This window comes from Saccopteryx bilineata, chromosome 8 (genome assembly GCF_036850765.1).
Source record: "Saccopteryx bilineata isolate mSacBil1 chromosome 8, mSacBil1_pri_phased_curated, whole genome shotgun sequence".
NCBI classification, from domain to species: Eukaryota; Metazoa; Chordata; class Mammalia; order Chiroptera; family Emballonuridae; genus Saccopteryx; species Saccopteryx bilineata.
Window position 1 is genome coordinate 6,336,104 of NC_089497.1, and position 25,101 is coordinate 6,361,204.

A 25,101-nucleotide genomic window follows, 5' to 3' on the forward strand; every position below is an offset into this window, starting at 1 on the left:
TGGCCGCTGCCTGTAAAGTGGTCAGACCTATTCTCGAAGCTACTCAGGAAGGGCCAGGAGTGAGCCTACACACGTCCTTTGCATTCAGATTTTTCCAGACCAGGCGCTTTCGTTGCTCTATTCCACCCCTACCCTCTCTCCTTCTCCGTCGGCCCAGGGGCTAGACATCTCTAGGGCTCCGCCGAACATTTCTCTATCTTCTCCTTCCTGCCCCCTTTTTCTCTCCTTCGACAGATGCCCTTCTGCAAAAAAATCCAATGGCTCTTCATTCCTCCACTTCCTCCATCTCAAAAGGAGAAGCAAATGGCGGGAGCTCATTGACACGCTGACTGTCGACTTAGCCATAACTGTCTCTGAGGTCCTAACTGCTGGGAAACACTCCGCTTCCCACTCTAATTTCAAGTGTAAGAACACAGTTTAAGAAGACCGAGACGCCCATGGTCTAGAGACACAGCCGTGAGCCATGTTCTGACTTCTCCAAGTTTGATACACCATCTGTCACACAGGGACAATAATTCTGTGTGAACTAACGAAAGTCATTTCCACCTGTAAAAAAGGAAAAAAACCTCTTATTTTTGTCTCCAAGCATTGGACCCAATAGACAGGGCTCACCCTCACGCTCAACTTGGAGGTTCGGGGCTGGGCTTGAACTCACAGATGCCGTGAGCCTGAGGGAACGGGAGGGCAGGGGGTTCAGTGATGTGAAGAGCGCTCAGGGTGGGTGAAGGTGTATCTGCTTGAGCTGGGGTTTTTTTTTTAAGCTGTAAATTGAATACTTTTTGAAAGGAAAAGAATAATAAAATCATTGCTAGCATCCCAGTGGCCTTGTGAAAATATCACATATGCAGCTGGATGACCTGATGGGCTGTTTTTTTGTCTTTGTTTTTTTTTGGGGGGGGGTATTTTTCTGAAGCCAGAAACGGGGAGGCAGTCAGACAGACTCCTGCATGCGCCCGACCAGGATCCACCCGGCATGCATGCCCACCAGGGGGCGATGCTCTGCCCCTCTGGGGCATCGCTCTGTCGCGTCCAGAGCCACCCCAGCGCCTGAGGCAGAGGCCACAGAGCCATCCTCAGCGCCCGGGCCAACTTTGCTCCAATGGAGCCTCAGCTGCAGGAGGGGAAGAGAGAGACAGAGAGGAAGGAGAGGGAGAGGGGTGGAGAAGCAGATGGGCGCTTCTCCTGTGTGCCCTGGCCGGGAATCGAACCCGGGACTCCTGAACGCCAGGCTGACGCTCTACCACTGAGCCAACCGGCCAGGGCCTGCTGGGCTGTTTTAAGGATCAACTGAGATAATCCAGAGAAGAGCACCTTCTGTGACATACATATATACAATAGATTGTGACCGAGAGATTTGGTGATGGTGACATTTTCTGCTCTTCCGGCAACACCCGTGCAATGATGAGATCACGAAGAGTCCGGAGTGTGATCCACCTTGGAGTCACCTTTTCCTAACCCTCCCCCTCCCCCCATGAGGCCCTGAGAGTGCCCACGCCAGAGCCACGTAGGAGCAGATGGCACTGGCGTGCTCAGGGAAGCAATTTGTCAGTAATTCTCTTGAAGGACTTATGTTCCCTTCTCTCTCAACGTTCAATGAGTGGACGTCAGATCATCCTTAGGCCCTAACTGATTTTGTTCAAAAACATTAACTTCCAGCCTTAATCATCTCATCCGAATTTGGCAATGAACTTTAAATGCTAACTGCCATCCTTATAAAGTTAAACACTCCTTACTATATAATCCAGCAACCCCACTCCCAGTCCTCAGATATCGACGGCAGCTTGATTCATCGAACCCCAAAGCAAGAGCGGCCCCAAAGGCCCTCTGCTGGTGAGCGGATACATAGCGGTGGTACCCGCCCACGAGATAATTCGACTCGGCAATGAAAAGGGATGGGCCGGCCAACACACTCAACAACAGGAGCACACGTCACAGGCATTACGCTAAGAGAAGCCAGACAGAAAAGGCCGCATTCTACATGGGTTGCATTTATACGCAAATTCCAGAAAAGCAGACCCTCTATAGACAGATCAGAGCTGTGGCTGCCACGAGCTTGGGTGGGGGACGGGCTGCTGGCAAAGGCACAAGAGAGAAGTTTTTGGGAGACTGTGGTGATGGCCACATGATGGTATGTATTTGTCAAAACTCAACGAATTACATAATTTTTAAAAAGTCAATTATATTGCACACAAGTTATGCCACAGTGAAGCTGATTTTAAAGAAAAGGTCACTGGGAAAGAGATTCTCTTAATTTTTTAATGTATTACTAAGCGTTGTTTAAAGAAACTAGAGATCAACATCAAGGAAAAGACATCCCGTGGTCGTGGGTCAGAAAGCGAGCTAATTTAAATGATCTGACCCACCAACTGAGGGATCACGAATATAGTGACTAACATCTGAAAGGTGAAATATATTTGAAATATTCAGAATTAGAAACTCTGGACAATTTTTATCCTTCCTTTTTGCCCACTATCGTGTTGTTGTAATGTAGAATAAATAATAACAGTAAGATTAGCCATGGCCGGATAGCTCGGTTGGTTAGACTCAGAGCATCGTCCCGAAGCATAGAGAGGTTGCTGGTTCAATCCCCGATCAGAGCACATACAGGTACAGATCAATGTTTCTCTCTATATATATCCCTTCTTCTCTCAATCAATAATTGAATAGAATCAATCAATAATTTTTTTAAGTAAGATTGAAAAATCAAGCAATTACCTTCTTTTCAAGATGTTAAACTAATTACAGAAGGTTATTCCCATGCCTGGATCAATAACCCGGCCTCTCTAATTTATGAAATCTTCATTTCACTGATGAACCACTACAAAAGCCTCCAGAGTCACCCAAATTGAGCTGAAATTTTATCTTCCGTGTTCTACTCCCACTAGAAACCTCTTCTCATTTAATTATTTACTAATTAATTCCACATTCCTTCCCCACTGCCCAAGGTTCCCAAGCAACCTCATCAATAAGTCAGGCCTGGGTAATAATAATGAGGTAAAAAGTTAAAGCACAAGTAAACAGAGTCTAAAAGCTATAGCCCCCTAAGTGGAGAAATTTCGTCCTGATAGGCAACTCAAAATGTCTAAAATATAAAGAAAGAATTAAATATTAAGGAGACACACCCTTCCTGATACCAAAGCCAATATAAAAAAATTTTCCACGGAGGCTTCAAAAGAAGAAACTGTGTGATATCACGAGTATCTTCAACTGCTCATAGGAAAAGACATGGCAGTGAGTCTTCTCTGGCAGCCTTAAAGCCCCAGAAAAAGCCAACAGCATAACGCCACTCTAGGGAGAGGAACATGGTAGCTGGGGGGCGAGGGGACGGTGGTACCCCTACCCTGCGGGAGATAACTTGGCACTGCACAGATGTCCTTTTGCAGCTTTTGAGTCGTACAACCTACACACACTGTCACACAGTGGTCGTGTACAGACTGGGGAGGCAAGCTATCTGGTTCAGTTTCCAGCTCCACCCATTACCAACTGTATAATGTTGAGCAAGCTCCAGACCTCACCTTTGAAGTCGGGATGAGAGGTGATCTGCCTCATGAGATTATCAGGAAGGATCGGTGATGTAATGTGTATAAGCAGCTTAGCATCGGGTAAGTGTTAGCTATTATTAATGACAATGCCGAAGTGCGGTTTTGCAAAGGTGTCCTGCAATGGGCAAAACAATGCTGCTCCGTGTAAAAACCTCAATGATAATCAGGGTTCCGTCAAGAATATAAATTTACCAGGTTTGATTCCCGGCCAGGGCACACAGGAGAACTGCCCATCTGCTTCTCCATCCTTCCCCTCTCCTTCCTCTCTGTCTCTCTCTTCCTCTCCCGCAACCAAGGCTCCATTGGAGCAAAGTTGGCCCGGGTGCTGAGGATGGTTCCATGGACTCTGCCTCAGGCGCTAGAATGGCTCCCCCTGGTGGGCATGCCAGGTGGATCCCGGTCAGGCACATGTGGAAGTCTGTCTCTCTGCCTCCCCACTTCTAACTTCAGAAAAAAAAATTTTTTTAAATATAAATTTAGAGTATCTAGCAAATATGAACATCAGCTGCCTTGCATGTGGTGTTTATGCAGCTAACAAACCTAATTTGTTTGAGTTTTATATCTTTTAACGGGCAGTGCACTACTGAACACTCTTTAAAGAAATTAGAGATCTACATCGATGAGAAAACATCCCATGTTCGTGGGTCAGAAAGCTTCAGTTGTTGTCAATACTCCCCAAATGGATATACAAATTCACCTCAATCCTTGCCCAAATTCCAGCTTCCTTTACTGCAGAAATTAATAAACTGGTCCTAAAGTTCCTCTGGAAATGCAAAGGGTCCAAAATAACCAAAACAATCTTGAAAAAAAAAATACCAAAAATGAAGGACACATACTTCCCAATTCCAAACTTGCTACCAAGTTGCAGAAGTCAAGATATTAGGGAACTAACTTTAGGATATGCATACATAGATACCAATGAGAGAGAATTCTGAGTCCAGACATGAAACTGTTACATTCATAGTCAAGGGATTTTCAGCAAAGGTGCCAAGACAATTCAATGGGCAGGCCCTGGTCTCTTCAACAAAGGGTGCTAGGACAACTGAAAAAGCAGGAAGCTGGAGCTCTACTTCACACCGCAAAGAATCAACTCAAAGCGGATTATAGATTTAAATGTAAGAGCCTAAACTATAAGACTCTTAGGAGAAAACGTAGAGGTGGATCTTCAAGACCCTGGGTTCAGCAGTGGTTGGTTTGATATGGCACCAAAAGCACAAACAACAAAAGAAAAATAAATAAAACCAGACAAGGTAGAACTTTAAAAGTTTGGTGCTGAAAAAGAAAATACTATTATATCAAGCAAGTGTCAAGTCAACCCACAGAATGGGAGGATACATTTGCAAATCACATCTATATGCATATCATATGTATCTGATAAGGGGTTTATATCCAGAATTTATGAAGAATTCTTACAACTCAATAATAAAAAAACCAACTCAACTTAAAAAAGTGAGTAAAGGGTTTGAATACACATTTCTCCAAAGAAGATATTCAAATGGCCAATAAAGGAGCACATGAGAAGATGTTCAACATCACTTGTCATTAGGAAAACGCAAATCAAAGCCCCAGTAAGAGGCGCCGGCGCGTCGGTGGGAGAGGCAGCCACTGTGGTGGGCGTGCTCCTAATGATCCGACGCCACAAGACCACCATTTTCACGGATGCCAAGGAGTCGAGCACCGTGTTGGAGCTGACGAGCATCATCAGGAACATCCTCAAGCAGCCGCCTGACGAACAGCGACTGTACAAAGATGACCAACTTCCGGATGACGGCAAGACACTGGGCGGGCGTGGCTTCACCAAACAGCTCGGCCACAGGCCCCAGCCACTGTGGGGCTGGCCTTCCGGGCAGATGATGCATTTGAAGCCCTGCGCGTTGAGCCCTTCTCTAGCCCTCCGGAGTTGCCTGAGGTAAGTGCCAATGAACAAGCAGTGCAGTGAGAGGGCCTGGGGCCCACCTCCCCCAGTGCCCCACCCCCCCAGTAGAAGATTTGGGTGTCTGCCTGGTTGCTGCCTCTTTCTGCACACCCTCTCCTGACTCCAGGAACCACCCTCCCCAGGATGGGGTTCCTTCCCTGCAAGGCTCTTCAGCCTCTCCTCTTGCTAGGCTGCTGGTCCCTAGGCTCTCTGGGCCTAGCAGTCCACCCCCAGCCCGGCCTGCCCCTCAGAGGCCATGGGCAGAGAACTGGGCAGAACTCAGAGCCCCTGGCCCGTCTTCTCAGCCTGCTCCAGTCTGGGGACAAAGGGTTTGAGGCTTTGTTCATTCAGTCCTTGCTCTCCCTCCCCCACCTTCTACCCTAGCACTCTGGCCCCAGGCATGGCTCTCAGAGGCCGAGAGCAAAAATGGAATACGCCAGAACCAGTGTGTGGCTTTTGAGTGGTTTCTATGTGGGGCTTATAGCTCCTGGGTTGCAATTAATAGAAGGGGCAGCTCTTCTCCTTGCCCCTCTCTACCCCAAATAAACAGTCTCTACACCCACCCACCCACCCCAAAAAGCCACAGTAAGATATCACACCGACCCATTAGGATGGATAGTACGGAAAAAAAAACAAGTACAGGTCTTGGCTAAGAGGTGAGGGAATTGGAGTTCTCCTGCTAGTGGTAATGCAGAATGATCAGACACCTTGAAAGGCAGTCTGCCTGCCAGTTCTTAAAATGTGACACATAGAGTAACCCTATGATCTAGCAGATCCATTCTCAGTATCCATATCAGGAGGAAGAAAGGTATATATCCACATAAGAACTTGAACACAGCCTGACCTGTGGTGGCGCAGTGGATAAAGCGTCGACTTGGGAATGCTGAGGTCGCCGGTTCGAAACCCTGGGCTTGCCTGGTCAAGGCACATATGGGAGTTGATGCTTCCAGCTCCTCCCCCCTTCTCTCTCTCTCTGTCTCTCTCTCCTCTCTCTCCCTCTCTGTCTCTCCTCTCTAAAAATGAATAAATAAATAAAAAATAAATAAATAAATAAAAAATAAATTTCCTTTCAAAAAAAAAAAAAAACTTGAACACAGATGTTCACTGCAGTATTATTCGCAACAGCTAAAAAGCAGAAACTACCCAAATATCTACTAACATGTTTATTCATGAAACGGATAACCAAAAAGCCATCTATCTCTCTGTCTACTGTAATGAAATGCTATCTGGCAATAAAAAAAAAGAGTGAAATACTAATACATGCCACAGCAAGAAGGAGCATGAAAGTGTTACGGAAAGAAGCCAAGCACAAAAGACCACTGAGGAGTCAGTGAGCGCTGAGAGAAAGGAGAGGAGGAGGAGGTGCATAGCTTTCGATGGGGGTGATGAGAATGATAAACTTAGATCGGGGTGATCCTTGCACACCTCTGTGGACATACGCAAGACCACTTCATTGTTTACTTTAAAAGGATGCCTTTTATGGTATGTCAATTATATCTCAATAAGTATTCTTTAAGGCAATGTCACTCTTCCCCAGGTCCCTGCAATTTGTGGAGGTTGAAACTCCAGCTCTCAGGACTGAAGTGGGAGCTACTTCAGGCCTCCAAGGATAATATCCCTTGAAACTAAGCTTCTGATCAGAATTGAACAAGGTTGTGATCACGGGAAACAGTTATGGGTACAGAGTTTGTTATCTATTAAGAGTAAAATTTTAGGCCATTAGTTAACTAGTTAGTTGCTGTGTCTGGCCAGATGTGATCTATCTGTTTCAGGAACCGCCCGTGGGAACTGTTCCCGTCTCAGGCCAGCAGCCGGTCCTCTGCTCTGGAATATTTTTCCAGGTCAGTTGCTTCCACAGTCAATTAGTGTGTGTGTTCAGTGGAATGCAAACTGATTTCAGCATTATCTTAAACAAAACATAATTAGGAAGGTAAGAATCCTGCCAAAAAATTACATAATGCATTCCAAAGCCAATTAAGAACCAATTTCAGACCAACCATGCTGAATATACACATTTAGCACAGGGTTAAAGGGTTAACAGATAGGCATACTCACATAGAATAGAGCTTTTCTTTTTTTTTAAATGTAAATCTATCCTTTAGGATTCATAAATTCTGACAGTTCAAATTTCATGGGGGGGAAACATTAACCTGGCCCTGGCCAGTGGCTCAGCGGCTAGAGAGTCGGCCTGGCGTATGGACACATCGGGTCCAATCCCCAGTCAGGGCCCTCGGCTTCTCTCTCCCTTCTCTCCCTCTTCCCCTCCCACAGCCACTGGTTCGATTGGTTCGAGCGCGGCCTGGGTGCAGAGGTAGTTCAGTCGGTCTGAACACTGTCAGCCTCGGGTGCTAAAATAGCTCAATACTTGAGCATCAACCCCAGATGAGGTTGGGGGGGGTGTGCCAGGTGGATCCCGGTTGGGGCACATGTGGGAGTCTGCCTCACTATCTTCCCTCCTCTCACCTAAAAAACAAACAAGAAGATTAACCAGTTAAAGTGTCAGTGTTTGTCTCCTACGACATGCATGTCTACTGTCCGTCCACTGCCTTCAAGCCCGAAAATCCAGGACGCCTTGCAATGCAATGTTGGTCCACAGCCTAGATGTCACCCGTGAGACCCACCCCCCAAGTCTGCATTTTAACAAGCTCCCCAGGCAATCTGTGTGCACATACAATTTTCAGAAGCCGTGCTCTCTTAACACAGCTGAAGCTCACTGCAGGGCAGCCTTAGGAAAACTGAGCAGCGGGTCACTATGGGTAACGTTGGTTAAGGTAACAGGTAAGGATGATTCCTAGGTGTGTCGATAAAACAACTGGGTGGGAGGTGTGTCACTCAGGCAGGGAATATGAAAGGAAGGCAATGAATAAGAAAAGCGGCAATATGAGAAATATGGGGAAATATTCAGATTTTGGCAACTTGTGTATACTAGAACAATTATTACCTGGAACTCTGAAATCAAGACAATTTTTCTAATTTAGAGTAAAATGTTTTCATTTCTATTTCTGAAAGCCACACAATTCAGTTTTAATATGAACCTTTTGTAATATATCTTCATTAATACACTGATTCTTTTTTGCATTTACATGATAAATATCTCAGATCTGCCCTTGCCGGTGGTATTGAAAAATTCTAAGTAAAAACCAAGTTGAATGTATATTTTAGAAAAAAAAAAAGTAGTGAAAGCAGTAAAATGCCTGGTTGTACAACAGCTACATGCCAACAACACAGGTATCCCAGTAAGAATAATACTGCACAGCCAATGGTTACAATGACTTCCTCCTAGTAAAAACAATATACTTTAAAGTTATTTGAAATTACTTTCTGTTAGGAAGCTGTAGGCTGCAAGTTTTCATGTTTCTTTGGTTCCCAGACATCCATAAGATTTTTCGTCTGGTTATGGGTTAATGAATAATGAAGATATTGCCTGACCAGGCGGTGGTGCAGTGGATAGAGCATCGTACTGGGATGCGGAGGACCCAGGTTCAAGACCCCGAGGTCACCAACTTGAGTGCGGGCTCATCTGGCTTGAACAAGGCTGCCAGCTTGAACCCAAGATCGCTGGCTCGAGCAAGAGGTTACTTGGTCTGCTGTAGCCCCACAGTCAAGGCACATATGAGAAAGCAATCAATGAACAACTAAGGTGCCACAGCAAAGAACTGATGCTTCTCATCTCTCTCCCTTCCAGTCCACCCTATCTGACTCTCTGTCTCTGACAGAAAGAAAGAAAGAAAGAAAGAAAGAAAGAAAGAAAGAAAGAAAGAAAGAAAGAAAGGAGGGAGGGAGGGAGGGAGGGAGGGAGGGAGGGAGGGAGATATTATAAAAAGTTAGGGAACAAAAATATTATGCCTAAACATTGCTGACTCATGCACTCTAGAAAGACCACTATTCACGAGTCAGTTCCCACAATTTCGTGTTCTCTGGCATGATTCCCTGGAAGATAACGCCGGTCCTCTGTTCAATGATTCAGCAGAATCACTGCACTTTCATTTGGGGTGGCATTTCAATAGGTACTTATTTGTGATAATCCAACCTATTTCGTAGTCAGCCTATTTAGTTAAAAGTATTATAAGCATACTCAATTCTCCTGAAAAATAAAAACAAGGAAAAATTTTTAAAAATTGACAAATAAGAGTAGACTGTAGTAAGTTCAATGTGTTCGTAGTTGATTCAAAGCGGTGAAAGCGTTCACCGTCCTGTTTCTGTAAATATGTAGGAAACAGAAAACATGGGAGAGAAGGTTACGGGACCACTTTTACTTCAACACCCTGAGGGTGGAAAAGACAGCCCCTTGTTCCTAAGGGAACTTCGGCTGTTCTAGCTGTCCCCACCTCTTAGCTTGCCCATTCGGCTCCGGTGCCCCACCTTGTGGAAGACCAGCCTACATACTCAGGCTCAAGCAGAGGTGGTGAAGGGTTAGTGATGGGCAGGAAGGTTTGTGGGTGAAAGATGGAAACCGTACCCAGGAACCTTCCTTCTGGCTTCACCTATCAGCATGGAAAGGAACAACTCAGACCGGGAGACATCACTCTGTTTTCCCTCTCCCTGGTGGGTACCACTCAAGTACAGCCTTATATTCCTTCAAGAGCTCCAGCTCTTCTAAAGCCACAGGGTTAACTAGGCGGGAACCCCTCCATTGCACCTTTGCTCCCACATTCCCACTTCCTGCAAAGGTGGTTCATAATCCAAGTCACCAGAAGGTCTTCCCAAGCAAACAAGTGGTTTTCACGCTGTAGTGGGGTTGGGAGGAAAGGGAAGGAAGGATAGAGAGTCTCCCGGAGGGTTACATCGAAAAGGCTGATTCTTGGGTTCTGCCCTCAAGATTGTTTCAGAAGGTCTGAGCTTAGAACCAAATTATTTGCATTTTAAAAAGTGCCCCACGCAATTCTAACTTGCAAGCTGCGGGCTTACTCTCCAGGAAACAGTGATATAGCTAGTTTGAGAATCACAATACCACATCTGCAAAGAAATCACTATGTCTTAAGCATCTGTTTCACGTTTTTAACTGACACCGTCAACTTCCTGTTTGTCATCCACTCCACATTTACTGAGTGCGAACTATGGTTTGCAGAGAATTGCGCTTCTGGTGAATTACCGGCTGCTTTCCTGGTGGGTTTGGACTGGGTGGAAGGGATAGAGAGGAGAAGGTTGTGATCACATTAGAGAGCTGTTTCTCAATTTCCTTAAAAAAAAAAAAAAGTGGCATTCATCGTTCCATCATTTGTGAAACAGGTTACCCAATCACAGTTACTATTATTCGCTAACCTTTTTAGGGCACCACAGTAGCACAGATGTCATGGTCAATTCTGTCCACCAAACTGCCATGCTTCAAATTCTACCTTCTCTGCTCGCCTGAGATGACCACAGATAAGTAAGATATAACACCTACTTCCCTTATTTTCTATGAGGGTTAAATGAAACACTTAACTAGCTAATGGATGCAGAGGGCCCCCACAATCTAAATCATCCCCTTAAAATTCATTCTATTTTTTTTTTCTGTCAAAGCCACAAAACCTTTGGGAGAACTGTAAGTAATGCTTCCAGAGGCTGATCTGGAATTCTAGCTGATAAAAGGGGAGTTACATTTTAGGTTTAGTTCAAGTGATATGGATTATTTTGTTGGTCCGTCGGTTTGTTTTTATAAGGCTTCCCTAACACTTGGCTTGTCTGGGAATCTGTCAGGCTGATGCCACCCTCTGCCCGCAAGTCGCCACCCACATCCCAGGCGTCGAGGGGTACGAAAGCGCGCGGCCGAGGCAGGTGTCCGGCGCGGAGGTGCGGGGATGCCCAGGGTCCTGGAAGACGACCGGGATGGCGTCCACTCGGAGCTCACCGTCCTCTCCCCGGCCCCGCCCTCCAGGCCCCGCCCACCCTCGGTCCCGCCCCGCCCCTCCAGGCCCCGCCCACCCTCGGTCCCGCCCCGCCCGCCCTGGGTCCCGCTCCGCCCTCCAGGCCCCGCCCCACGGCCGGTGAGCCGGGAGGCCGCGGGCAGCGTGCGCGGCCACGTGACGGCCGCTATAAGAGCGCTCCGGGCCTTCGCTCGGCTCCCGCCGCGCCTCCCCGCCGGCCGCTCTCGTGCCCGCCGCCGCCCGCTCCTCCCCGCCACGGCCTGGGGCTGCGGCGTCACCCGCGCCCGGCCGCGCCATGGCAGGTACGCGCCGCGCCGGCCCCGCCCCGGTCCCCGCGCCTCCGTCCGGCGCACCCCCGCGGGAGGACCGCCGCGAAGGGGCGCGGGGCAGAGCCGGGCCCCCGCCGGAGCCCCCGGCCCGCCGCCGGCCGCTGCCCCTCCTCCCGCTGTCCCCGCGCGGGCCGGCCGGGGCGGGGAGCGGGCGGGGCGGCACCCGGGGCCGCCCGCGGGCTGGGACCTCGGAGGGGCGTCCGCGGGCGGGCACGCGGGGGACCCCGGCCCGGCTCCCCGGCCGCCCGGCCGCCCGCCCCGGGCTGGCGGGCATGCCGAGCCTATTTTTAGGCCTCTGCGGCCGGGTTTCGGGAAGCCGGAGCCCGGCCCCGCGGCGGGAGGGCGCCGGCCCACTTGTTGCGAGGTGTCGGGGCCGCTGGGCGAACCCGGCCCGGGGTGGGGGCTCTGCGTGACGGGTCCTTCCCCTGCTGTTCAGGCGGAGAGCGGGGCGGCCCTTACTCCGACTGCGGAGTGGCCGCGCAGGGTGAGCCCCTCCCCGGCTGTCTTCCGTCCGTCCTTCCTGGTCCTTTGTAATGTTTGCTAAGTCGGGCTCCGTCCCCAAGCATTGGTCCTGCCCGGGTTTCGTCTCTGAAATCACTCACATCCTTGCTTCCTGAAGTCTTTGGAGCCCACTGACCTTATTGGACTTTTCTAACGGACCCCCTGGACCCTGGGCGGTTTTGAGTGGTAACATTATTTATGTTGCGCCTCACTTCAAGTACCCTGGGCACAGGCTGAAATGTTGCCATGTTGTGATGGGGGAGTGCGAAGGAACAAGGGCAGAGCGCGATGGGCATGTCCAGTGACAGGTGCCACTGCTCTGCTCTGAGCCTTCCTCAAGTGTGACTGGCTGGGAAGCCGGTGGCCCTGCAGGGGTCGGGAGCACGGGCCTTTCTACAAACTCATAACGGGGCCTGCCCAGAAGGAGAGCCCAGCGCTCTGTGTGAAGGTGGCCCCCAGGTCAGAGGCCAGCGGATGCTCTGGTCCAGCAGACAACCTGCAGTTCTGTCGCACTGCCCAATGGGACGTCCACTGCCTACTTGCCTGCAGGTTGGAAAATGGGCAAAGGGAGAATGAGGAAACCTAAGACAGGGAGTGACTTTGTGACAAAATGTCCCAACTCCCTGCGTGTGCCACAGTGCCCCACGGGACCCCTGCCAGGCTTGAGCCTATGTATCTTTGTACACCTGGATGCCCGCCAACTAAGGTTTAAATCCCCTCAGAAACGAAGTGTGTCCCCGAATCATCCATCCCGGGGAGGGACTGACCTGGTGGCTGGGCTGGCAGTCTCACAGGGTGGGGTTTGTTCAGTAGGAAGAGGAATCCCTCTGTTTGCCTTTGGTCCCGGCAATTGATTATCAGAGACGTGTGTGTGTGTGTGTGTGTGTGTGTGTGAGAGAGAGAGAGAGAGAGAGAGAGAGAGAGAGCAAATGAGTATATTGAGGGTAGGGGTATTGCTTGTTTCTCCAAAGAAAATAAGGCACATTGGTTAGAGCTACTGTGGTGGTTCCTAATTCCATTTAACGGTGATTGGCCTCTGTTCACATAGAATCATTTAGGAGAGAAGGCCTATCTGAGGAGGTGACATTTGGGCAGACACTCAGAATGACTCTTCTGGTCCAGGTGGAGAATACAGTATAAAAAGCCCGAGGCTTGGCAGAAGTGTGAGCCTAGATTGAAGAATGTGACGTCTGCTGTCAGACACTCTCTGTTGGGGTTGTCTGCTGGGTTTGTGCTCAGCTGAAAATCCTGGCGATGGGACCTTATAGGAAAGACAGGAATAGCACTTCCTGGTCTCTTCATGGCCACCTGTTAATTGACTCGCGTTCACAGTCTGAGTGTTAAGCTTGTCTGAGAATGTAGCTTGTTTGGCTTCTCAATTAGGGCAGATTGAGAGAGGAACTGATTTTAATTTTTTTATTCATTTTTTAGAGAGGAGAGAGAGTGACAGAGAGACAGAGAGAAAGGGGGGAGGAGCAGGAAGCATCAACTGCCATATATGCCTTGACCAGACAAATGCAGGATTTTGAACTGACCTCAGTGTTCCAGGTCAACACTTTTATACGCTGTGCTACCACAGGTCAGGCGAGAGAGGAACTGATTTTAAAGCCCAGTTGTTGGTTACCAAGGATCCTGGTTTTTTCGAGGTAGGAATTTTAACACGTGTTCTTTTCTTTTCTCCTGTGTATTAAGATGAGGCCTTTGTGACACTGACCACAAATGATTCCTATGCCAAAGGAGCCCTGGTGCTGGGCTCCTCCCTGAAACAGCACAGGACCACCAGGAGGCTGGCCGTGCTCACCACGCCGCAGGTGTCGGACCGCATGAGGTGAGGACTGCGCTGCTGCCCTCGGTCCGGCCAGTGCTCACATCCCTCCCGTTTCTGGCAGCGGTGGGCATACCCTTTTCAGGGGCGGCCCCCAGGTGGGGAGATGAGAGGTGCCCGGGCAGGATTCCAGGGTCTGAAGCCTCCTTGAGCTCTGGGGAGCTAGGCCACCCAAGGGCCTGTTGGTGACGTGGTGGTCCGCCCCGTGCTCTCGCCGAGTCTCTGAGGAAGTAGCAGGACTCTCCCTGAACAGGTGCACTCAGGGTGATCTGCGTGAGGGTCTCCATGCGCGCCCTGAGGTCACACCTCACATGCACCCCTTTCCAGAATGCAGCAGGGGCTACTTTCCCGGGTTCCAACCAGGGGAAGCTCGGGGGTCTGGAAGAGAATAGCAGGTGTCTCCACTGCCACTGGACGTTTATAACCTAAAGATCTTTGTTAACAAGTTAATAGATTACTGTATTTGCCAAAAGGCTTTCTGAATTTGGGGTCATGCTAGGAGAGTGCCGTATCAGGGCACAAGCTGCTTGGCAATTGGTTACTTTGATCTGTTTGAACTAAGTGTTGAAGTATCTGAACAAGCTGCCCGATTCCTAATGCCAGCTTTAAAAATGCCCGGGCACACTACCAGCTCTGTATGGTGTTTCTATTGCATTCTCCTGTCCCTCTTAGAAATCAAAAATGCATTTTTTGTGAGTTTCTTCAAAATATGTACACACATGCGAAGGGCCTCTGAAAAGGAGAATGTCTGTCAATGTGTCAATCTGCGTCTGTATATCTCTACATATATACATGTACACAAAGAACCTTGTTTCTAAAGGATAGTTTAGGAAAATGCCAAAGAGTGTCTCTCCTAATGTGTATGTACTAGTTTGTGGTCTGTTTAGTGAGGATGTGTGTAAGAAGACAGACATGATCTTAGCTCCCCTCCTTCGTCCCCCCACACACACCTGGACTGGGGTAAGTGGTGTCTTTAACCACTTCCTTTCAAAAAGGTCAAGTTTACTGTGTGAATTCGACCAGAGTTCTGTATAGCTCTGGAGACAGACAGCACAGGAACGCCAGCTCAGTTCTGCATGTTTGATATTGTAAACTTTCAGTGACATCTGTCTTTACCATGTGTTTTAACTTAACACTGCATTTAGTGTCGTACCTCAGTCTACTCTCTTAACCCACTTCAAGATTGCAAACTGAAATAAACCTTTAGTTGACTGCGCAGAGAGAGTGTTGTCCTTCACAGACTGAAGCGGGTCTTTGTGTGCCAGCAGTGTGATGGATGCACGTAGTAAATGCTGGTTGTAGTCTGTTCTAAAAAATACAGCAGCCGAATCACTGAGTCCTCTAACTTCTTTTGAGTTAGACAGTTCTCTGTCAACTTCTTTAGCAAAAACAATTACATAGTTACGGGCTTCGTTACAGACATTACATGCGCTTGACTCAAGATCATTGGTAAAAACATGGTAGTCAGAATCAGTTCTAATAAGATACATTGTTAAATAGGCTGCTGCAGAGATGTACTCTTAACCACGTGTGAGCCACACTTCTACAAGCTGTGGCCACATTCTGTCCGGTATTCAGTGGTACAGTAAGAATATAGAAAACTTCTGTCATAGTGTCCTAAACCAAGTGCTTCATGCTCACCAGAAGCAGTTCTTACTATTTTAGTGACATCAACTTCACGTACAGATTTACATAATTTGTCCTGAAGTAAATCAGGACACACTGAAGGATTATACTGTATCAGTAACAGATGGCTCTGCTCACAGACGGATAGGCTAATAAGAGTGTGGTCTTACGTTAGCTGTCCCTTGTTCTGAAAAGCTGCTGACCACCATTCTTGAATTTTGTTCCGACAGAAAAGCTTTAGAGACCGTCTTTGATGAAGTCCTCGTGGTCGACGTTTTGGACAGCGGAGACTCTGCTCATCTAACCTTGATGAAGAGGCCCGAGTTGGGCGTCACGTTAACGAAACTCCACTGCTGGTCCCTGACACAATACTCCAAATGCGTGTTCATGGATGCGGACACTCTGGTGAGTGTGGCCTTGATGGCTAAAAAGATGTATATATTAAGAACACAAAAAAAGATGTCTGTAGTAACTGAGATCAGTGAGGCCGTCGAAGAACGCTGTGAGGACTTAACAGTAAAGTTCAGATTTAAAAAAAAGTGTCAGGTGATGAAGGAGAGGAGGCCCTGGCCCCTGCCAGCTGTCATCTGGACAGTTCAGACCAGCAGCACGTCGCATCCCCGGTGTTGGGTGACTCAGGCCGCTTCCGAGGGGGCACGGACCACCTCTGTAATGCTTTCTCCCCTCTCTGGGTCAAGTCCTGGAAAATCCACCTCTGTAATGCTTTCTCCCCTCTCTGGGTCAGGTCCTGGCAAACATCGACGACCTCTTTGAGAGGGAAGAGCTGTCGGCGGCCCCGGACCCCGGCTGGCCCGACTGCTTCAACTCCGGAGTCTTTGTTTACCGGCCCTCCGTGGAAACGTATGGTCAGCTGCTGCGCATGGCCGCCGAGCAGGGCAGTTTTGATGGTACGTATCCGTCATCCTGATATCTGAGAAGCTGTTAGAAACTTCTGGGGGCAGCTCTTCTTGGGGATGTAGTTGCTGTGGCTGGGAGACAGCCTCACGAGAGACATAGCGAGTGTTTTATGTTGTGCACTTTTGGAAATACTATTGTGTGTCCGTGTGCGCACATGCATTTTTTTTCTATGAGTACATAAAGGTACCCTAACCTACAACAGGCAGTTTACGGAGTAGCCATTGATTACCTTTCCTGTGTCTAAATTAGACTATGATCAGTGAACCGTGGGTTTTTCAAGAATCCCAAAGACTACAAGACAAACAGAAACCTTTTAACACCCATCTTTAAATGTGAGCAGACTTATGTGCAGGACCTAACAGGACCCAGTGTTGTCTCCCTGGAAATCAGAGGAATAAACCTAATCTTTTGGCTCTGTTTTCTTGGGAGACATTAAAAACAGAACACAGAAAGTTGATGTGAGTAACCTTTACCACCACATTCTTATTCTCTGTAAGGCTTTGCATCAGAGAGAGCGTTTGCTGCAGAACCGCAGAGGACGTCACTGGCCAAGTCAGCGTCCACTTCCCTAATGGATCGTGTTCCATCGCAGGGTTACCCACAGAGAGGCTCTGGCTCCTTGCGGTGCAGGGCCTCACGTCCTTGCGAGAATTTAGATCGAGTGAGTTTGTAGGTGTGCTTCTATTTAAGGCAGTCTCTGACATCATAAATACATAATAAGCTGCTGCTTATTTTTAACCACAAAGCTCATACTCAAGACAGAACGAGTATTGAAAATGCAGAAGCAGCTTTTTAAAACAATGTCGATGGACCCTCTGAACAAAGGAAAGGCCCAGGGCATCCAGGAGGACACTGCTGGCCTCTGGAGAAGAGAGGGGAGGGCACTGCTGACTGCCCTGTGGTGCCCAGGCCGGCCGCACAGCAAAGGGGAGCAGGCAGCGGTGCCCGCAGCACGGGGCTGAGAAACACTCCGTGCCAGGACCCGCGTGCCCCGGAAGAGTGGGCAGAGCTGGACCGGAACCCACGGCAGCCTCTGGTCCTAATCCTCTGAAGAGGCCGGAGTGTGTGAGTGTGGTCGCGGTCAGGGCCACATGTGCTTCTCCCGTGACCGCTTCATTCTTAGCTCCCACTGTTTTCCTCCGCGCCAGGAGTCAAAGCTGTGTTAGTGTTTGAATTCAAAGCCTGCCTTCCTCATTCTGACTGATAATACAGCAGTTGCCTTTGCGTAAAAGGAAGACGAGGGTGTTTTTAGCAGAAGTCCACTGTTTGTCTTCACCTTCCTGTAAGAGTGTGTAGCTTTCTTCACCTCCTCCCGGCAAATGTGAAGGAAGTCGTGTAACCCTGCCAGAAATTCAGGTTAAATTCTCAGTTCCAGTAAGCGAGTCCCATTCTCACGGCTGCCCAGTGGCCTGAAACCCGCATGATGGGAAAGAACATCAAGAGAGGTCATTTCTAATCAAGGAGCGCGTTAGCTCCTATTGAGAGATGAGAGGTCTGGATACCAAACAGGACAGGGTCATGGCTACGGTTTTAGAATGTACAGCGGATTAACTGGTAGGGACCAGCGTGGATCATCTACCCTGTTGGAAGTCAAGAGGGCCTAGAGGAGTGGGCGTGTGTTGTTTGGAGGCAGGGACGCAGGGGACATGCTCAGTGAGGACGCTCTGTCCGCTCCTGCGGCCGGACTCAGAGCCAGAGGCCGAGCGTGTGCGGCCTTGGCCACTGGCACGCTCCATCCCTCGGCCTGGAAGGTGCTCTGTGTCCCAGCTCTTCAGTGGTGAAGGCCTGAATTTTCTCTGTTCATACAGCTGCTTGATTGACAGAGTTGAAAATTGAACCGTGTAGATGGGAACTTTGAGTTATGCTCAGTATGTTGTTTAAATCTAACAGAAGGATAAAGTAGGAGCTCTCGAGTGAAAGGTGGTTTGCACTTGCTGTGTGGTGAGTTTTACTCATCAAAGCCAGTTCACTCCATAGGTGGGAGCCTGCTCCTCCCGGAAGGGTTTATAGTCATCCCTGCCCTTGTCCACGCTTTTGCCTGTGTAGTCTCAGCTGTCCGTGGTCAACTGTGGTCTGGAAATACTGAACGTGGACAATTCCAGAAAGAAACAGTTTGTAAGGTGTACACTGCACGCCATTCTGAGTAGTGTGAGGTCTCGTGTTGTGCTGCTCCTCACTGAGCCACCCAGGTCAGCATCCTGTGTGGAACACATCTGGTGTGTCCATCCAGTACATGGGCTGGGTCACCGCCTGTCAGTCTCTCAGTGGCGTCCTGGTTACCAGGTGACGGTCCCAGTATCACTGCTTGTGTTCCGGGAGCTCTTATTTACCTAACGTGGCTCCAAAGGGCAAGGGGAGCAGATGCTGGCAGCTCAGATGTGCCAGGGCCACGCTGTAAAGTGTATGCGTGTGTGTATGTGTGTGTGTGTGTGTGCGTGTGTATGTGTGTGTGCACGTGTATGTGTGTGTGCACGCGCGCACAGGAAAGAACATGTAGAAGGTTTGGTATTATTCACAGTTTCAGGGATCCACTTGGGGGTCTTGCAGTGTCTCCCCTACAGAGAAGGGGGGTCTACGGTACTATCTACTGAATCATATCTGTGTGACATAAAGACTTATTGGACTTACACTCAATAGTAACAAAACATTTCCTTGTGAGCTCCACCTTTTCGCTTGCTGTGCCCTGGGCTGCTCACACCCTGCCCCGGTCTGTGTCAGGCCCACGCGAGGTGAGCATCCTCAGTCGGTCCCTGTCACGGCACTGTGCGTTTCCCTGTGTCCACAGCTGTCTGCCCGCACCCTCCGCCATCCCCTGCTTCACGGATCAGGGGGCTTAAGTCCCAGCATCCTTAGACTGCTATCAAAGAGGAATGGTCCGCCGATGACTGTATCTGTGTCAGAACATCTTGTGAGTCCTGCTCAATGTCTTGCATAAGTTCAACCAAAGTTGATGGGGCCTGGTGTCCGTGGACAAGCCACACGGGCGGCTGGTGGCCGAGCACTTGCAGCTGCTCTCCCAGCTCTTCCAGGGGGAAGGAATGTGGCTATCACTCTCCTAATCGCTGGTCCTTAGTCACGCCCCGCCCTGCTGCGCCACCTCTGGCCAAGAGGAGCCCTAAAATGGCAACTCATGCTCCATGGCTTTCCTCCAGGTCTTCTCCCCGGCATTCAGACTGTTAGAGCTCGGGGCTGGTGACTTCCCCGCCTGATTCGTGGGTGGCCTGCGTCCGACCTCCTGTAGCGAGGGGTCTCAGCTCCTGTCCTGTTTGCATTAGCAAACTGCGCTCTTGCTTCACGACTGAAGTCACACGTTTCCTGACAGTTGGACAATAGCTATTGTGAAATAGATGCAGACTAACATGTTATGAAAGGTGACATGGTAAGGTTAGGTCAGGACTTGTGAGCAGTGACGAGGGGGGGGGGGTGTCATGGTATCACACATACTGACCAGCAGTCCTGTGTCCACACCCCCGGGCGGATATCATACATACTGACCAGCAGTCCCGTGTCCACACCCCCGGGCGGATATCACACGTACTGACCAGCAGTCCCGTGTCCACACCCCCGGGCGGATATCACACGTACTGACCAGCAGTCCCGTGTCCACACCCCCGGGCGGATATCACACGTACTGACCAGCAGTCCCGTGTCCACACCCCCGGGCGGATATCACACATACTGACCAGCAGTCCCGTGTCCACACCCCCGGGCGGATATCACACGTACTGACCAGCAGTCCCGTGTCCACACCCCCGGGCGGATATCACACGTACTGACCAGCAGTCCCGTGTCCACACCCCCGGGCGGATATCACACGTACTGACCAGCAGTCCCGTGTCCACACCCCCGGGCGGATATCACACGTACTGACCAGCAGTCCCGTGTCCACACCCCCGGGCGGATATCACACGTACTGACCAGCAGTCCCGTGTCCACACCCCCGGGCGGATATCACACGTACTGACCAGCAGTCCCGTGTCCACACCCCCGGGCGGATATCACACGTACTGACCAGCAGTCCCGTGTCCACACCCCCGGGCGGATATCACACGTACTGACCAGCAGTCCCGTGTCCACACCCCCGGGCGGATATCACACGTACTGACCAGCAGTCCCGTGTCCACACCCCCGGGCGGATATCACACGTACTGACCAGCAGTCCCGTGTCCACACCCCCGGGCGGATATCACACGTACTGACCAGCAGTCCCGTGTCCACACCCCCGGGCGGATATCACACGTACTGACCAGCAGTCCCGTGTCCACACCCCCGGGCGGATATCACACGTACTGACCAGCAGTCCCGTGTCCACACCCCCGGGCGGATATCACACGTACTGACCAGCAGTCCCGTGTCCACACCCCCGGGCGGATATCACACATACTGACCAGCAGTCCCGTGTCCACACCCCCGGGCGGATATCACACGTACTGACCAGCACTGCTGTGTCCACACCCCCGGGCGAATATCACACGTACTGACCAGTAGTCCCGTGTCCACACCCCCGGGCGGATATCACACGTACTGACCAGCAGTCCCGTGTCCACACCCCCGGGCGGATATCACACGTACTGACCAGCAGTCCTGTGTCCACACCCTCGGGCGCAGTAAAACTGATACACTGAGGCTTCATTTGAAGAAATCAATCTGAATGCAAGTTGTTTATTTTCTTTTTCCCCTGTGACTCCGAGTATCTAAATTAAAGGTGCTTATCAGTTAAAGACAAGGGTTCAGTGTTTGAGAATTACTGTCTGTTAATTTCATCTGTACATGTTAGTTTCAAAAACCTAAATTAAAAACAGCAATTCATATTTTCCAGTTTGATAGTTGCTTTTTAAAAAAAGTTTTGGGATTCATTTTAATCACCCTACCCTAAATATGCTAAACTTTTTATTAGAGTAATGAAATGTTGGTCGATGGTTGAATTTTCAAAAAGTGTGCGAAAACAAGTTGATGGTAGAATGTCAGGCCCGGCTTTATTTTCAGCAGAATCCCAGCTCCGCCGTGAGGACGTTGTACCAGCGTGTTCCCTGTTCTGGTTCTGAGTGGTCGCGGGGACTCTTTCTGTGCTTGGAGGTGTTGGGAGCCAGGAGAGAGCCGTAAGGTTTCAAAACACTTTCCAACAGCATGTGGTGCTGAGTTCTGCTCAGTGCAAAGCTGACCCCAGCGACTCTTTTCCTAATCTTTGTAGCTAGTGAGGCTGCAGGCTGGACCTGCCCAAAGAAGGAGTGAAGGGAAGAGGTGTTTCCAGATAGGACTTGTCCAAAGGGAGCAAGCTCAGAAACTGAGGTCCTCCCTCCCTTGGTTTCCTGACTCCGCTGGTTCCGCCCCTGTAGCCACCGGAATGCAGCTGCCTGTGGCCCAGAGGGCATTTCACCAACTGCTTAGAAGTCACTGGGCTCTCTTGTATTTATGTTGTTTAAGGGATAGTTTGGCTAACGAGTATTTTGAATAAGTAAAGATGAAAAGCAAGTTATAAGGTGTAGTAAGTAGCAGAATAAATTAACCCACACAGGTGGTTTTTTCCCCCTTAGAGCTATTTTTATCTCATTGTACGGTGAGGTTTTTTATTTAGCCATCTGTTTGTCTGTAGCCTAGTACCCAGCAGAGGTGGTGAGCCCCGTGAGAAATGGAGGGCGAAGGGACTCGGGTGTTCCGTGTGTGCAGGCTCTTATGTTCATCGTTCACTGACTTTTTCACTGTCTTTCAGCGGTCTTATTGAGCCGTGTATTGAGGGCCTGATGTGTCTGTCCGGCCTTCCTTAGAGCTCAGGATAGAGCTGGCAGCAGAACCAGGTTCGAACCAGAGACGTCTGCAGCTTGGTGGCTGGGTTGTACGTGTGATTTTTCTTTTCTCCCAGTTACCCCGGACCCCAGCACTCAGGAAGATGCACCCTGTGGATGATGCGGGTGGAGGAGAATCTCTGTACCATCGGCCTTTCTAAAGCTTAATCACTTAACATTCATGGATCTGAGAGCAGCTGATGCTATTCCACATGAAGAGACAGAGGCTATAATCTCTCTTGCTCTCTGGCCACAATTATTAAATCTCTCCCTCTGAGCCACAGTCTTTAGAATTACTTGGTCTTTTAAAATCAGTGACACAGTAGACAGTTTGGTATTATTTTATGCATCTGGAAGTATTCTTGGAAATATGACTCTTGCCTACATTTCTATAGATCATTTATTCAGTATTTCAGAAAATAGTTTAGCTTCTATCTGGGCAAGATGCTAATTTTTAAGGGCTAGAAATATAGACTGTCTCTCTCCCTCTCGAAAGCTTATAGTCTGTGAGAGCTCACAGACACTTAACTAATTACACAATTAATTATGTAATTATGATTGTGGTGAGTTCAGAGCACTAAGGGACTCTAGACCAGAAAGACCTGCCTTCGACTGAGAAATTGAAAATTAAGCCAAGAATAAATGTTTCCTTGAATTCATATAATTAATTAATAGCTTCATTATTAAGAATCTTTTTTTAAGGTAAAAAAAAAAAGGACGAGACCCCGAAATTGTAAAGTACATCCATTGCTCTTGGCTTGAAGGGGTTGCAGCCAGTGAGATTCACAGGCACTGGGGCTCGAGCCCCGAGGGCTGGACTTCCCTAAGCTGCCTGGGGTGGATCTGATGACCCCTGGTGACCCTCACAGAAACATCCCCAAGCGTGGTACATCCAGTTATCCGGGGCACGCTGGCCACAGGCAGGGGTGGGGCTACCTGCCAAGTGGGGCGTAGGCCTCCCTGTGGTGTCAGGCGCACTGCCCCGTGTGTGGACGTCCCAGTTCTCAGTGTGTCCATGGGCCTCCCTGTGGTGTCAGGCGCACTGCCCCGTGTGTGGACGTCCCAGTTCTCAGTGTGTCCGTGGGCCTCCCTGTGGTGTCAGGCGCACTGCCTCATGCGTGGACATCCCAGTTCTCAGTGTGTCCGTGGGCCTCCCTGTGGTGTCAGGCGCACTGCCCCGTGTGTGGACGTCCCAGTTCTCAGTGTGTCCATAGGCCTCCCTGTGGTGTCAGGCGCACTGCCCCATGCGTGGATGTCCCAGTTCTCAGTGTGTCCGTCCGTGGGCCTCCCTGTGGTGTCAGGCGCACTGCCCCGTGTGTGGACGTCCCAGTTCTCAGTGTGTCCATAGGCCTCCCTGTGGTGTCAGGCGCACTGCCCCGTGTGTGGACGTCCCAGTTCTCAGTGTGTCCGTGGGCCTCCCTGTGGTGTCAGGCGCACTGCCTCATGCGTGGACATCCCAGTTCTCAGTGTGTCCGTGGGCCTCCCTGTGGTGTCAGGCGCACTGCCTCATGCGTGGACATCCCAGTTCTCAGTGTGTCCAGTGTGTCCATGGGCCTCCCTGTGGTGTCAGGCGCACTGCCCCGTGTGTGGACGTCCCAGTTCTCAGTGTGTCCGTGGGCCTCCCTGTGGTGTCAGGCGCACGGCCCTGTATGTGGACGTCCCAGTTCTCAGTGTGTCCGTGGGCCTCCCTGTGGTGTCAGGCGCACTGCCTCATGCGTGGACATCCCAGTTCTCAGTGTGTCCGTGGGCCTCCCTGTGGTGTCAGGCGCACTGCCCCGTGTGTGGTTGTCCCAGTTCTCAGTGTGTCCGTGGGCCTCCCTGTGGTGTCAGGCGCACTGCCCCGTGCGTGCTTGCTAGCTGCCCTCTGCCCCTTGTCAGACTGGGGACTGTTGAGAGCCGGAACATAGCTGATCCGTCATGCTATGTATAAAGCCTGTACCTCATTGATGTGACTCAGTTTCTATAGAAGTGACGGCTCTGAGTTCCATTTTCTGACGTGATAAAATGGAAGAGGAGCTATTGCCTAGAAGTCTCTTTGCTTTTTGCATTTTCATCTGCAGGCAAACTCCCTGGGGATGTCACTGTGGACTCCGGTTCTGTGGGGCGGGTGGGGCCCCGGTCCTGCGTGTCGATGTCACTGTGGACTCCGGTTCTGTGGGCGGGTGGGGCCCCGGTCCTGCGTGTCGATGTCACTGTGGACTCCGGTTCTGTGGGCGGGTGGGGCCCCGGTCCTGCGTGTCGATGTCACTGTGGACTCCGGTTCTGTGGGCGGGTGGGGCCCCGGTCCTGCGTGTCGATGTCACTGTGGACTCCGGTTCTGTGGGTGGGGCCCCGGTCCTGCGTGTCTCGTCAGCTCTGGGTGGTGCTCGCGCTGCTGGGACCAGCACTGCGGGATTCTCGGGGCCATTCCTCGGGCTGAGATGCTGGGCGTCTTCTTTATACCAGAGTAGACCGCCCTTCCTGCTGCCCACCGTGGGCAAGCCAGCCAGCCGCCAGCAGACTGTGGTCGGTCACACAGCATTAAACAAGAGCACACATTCAGGAGCTACAGGGCTCAGCACTGTTTGTCTTACAAAGCAATAGGCCGGTTCCTGCGGTGTGCGCCCACGGTTACCAGGTTCGTGCCCTGGTCGGGAGACCTGGAAAATAGCGGGTGGTGGTAAGGGCGCCACTGGCACTTGGGCAGCCTGGTGGGAGGGTGGCACAGAATCAGACCTTTGCTCTTGTTTGCGGCCTGGGCACCCACAACCCCCCCCCCCACTCCATCCCCACTCTGTGTCTCGTCTGGGCGCCCCGCCCCGGCCGGCTGGAGCCAG

At 50.4% G+C, this 25,101-nt stretch overlaps 1 protein-coding gene across 1 annotated transcript in view; it reads left to right on the forward strand.

Annotated features, from left to right (window-relative positions):
* The first annotated feature begins 11,456 nt into the window (after window positions 1-11,456).
* Window positions 11,457-25,101, forward strand: part of GYG1 (glycogenin 1) — a 34,955-nt gene continuing 21,310 nt past the window's right edge. Inside the window, exons 1-4 of the mRNA XM_066241352.1 lie at window positions 11,457-11,605; window positions 13,826-13,961; window positions 15,815-15,989; window positions 16,330-16,492. Coding sequence (XP_066097449.1) covers window positions 11,599-11,605; window positions 13,826-13,961; window positions 15,815-15,989; window positions 16,330-16,492 — 481 coding nt within the window. The 5' untranslated portion in view covers window positions 11,457-11,598. The remainder of the gene's footprint in view (window positions 11,606-13,825; window positions 13,962-15,814; window positions 15,990-16,329; window positions 16,493-25,101) is intronic.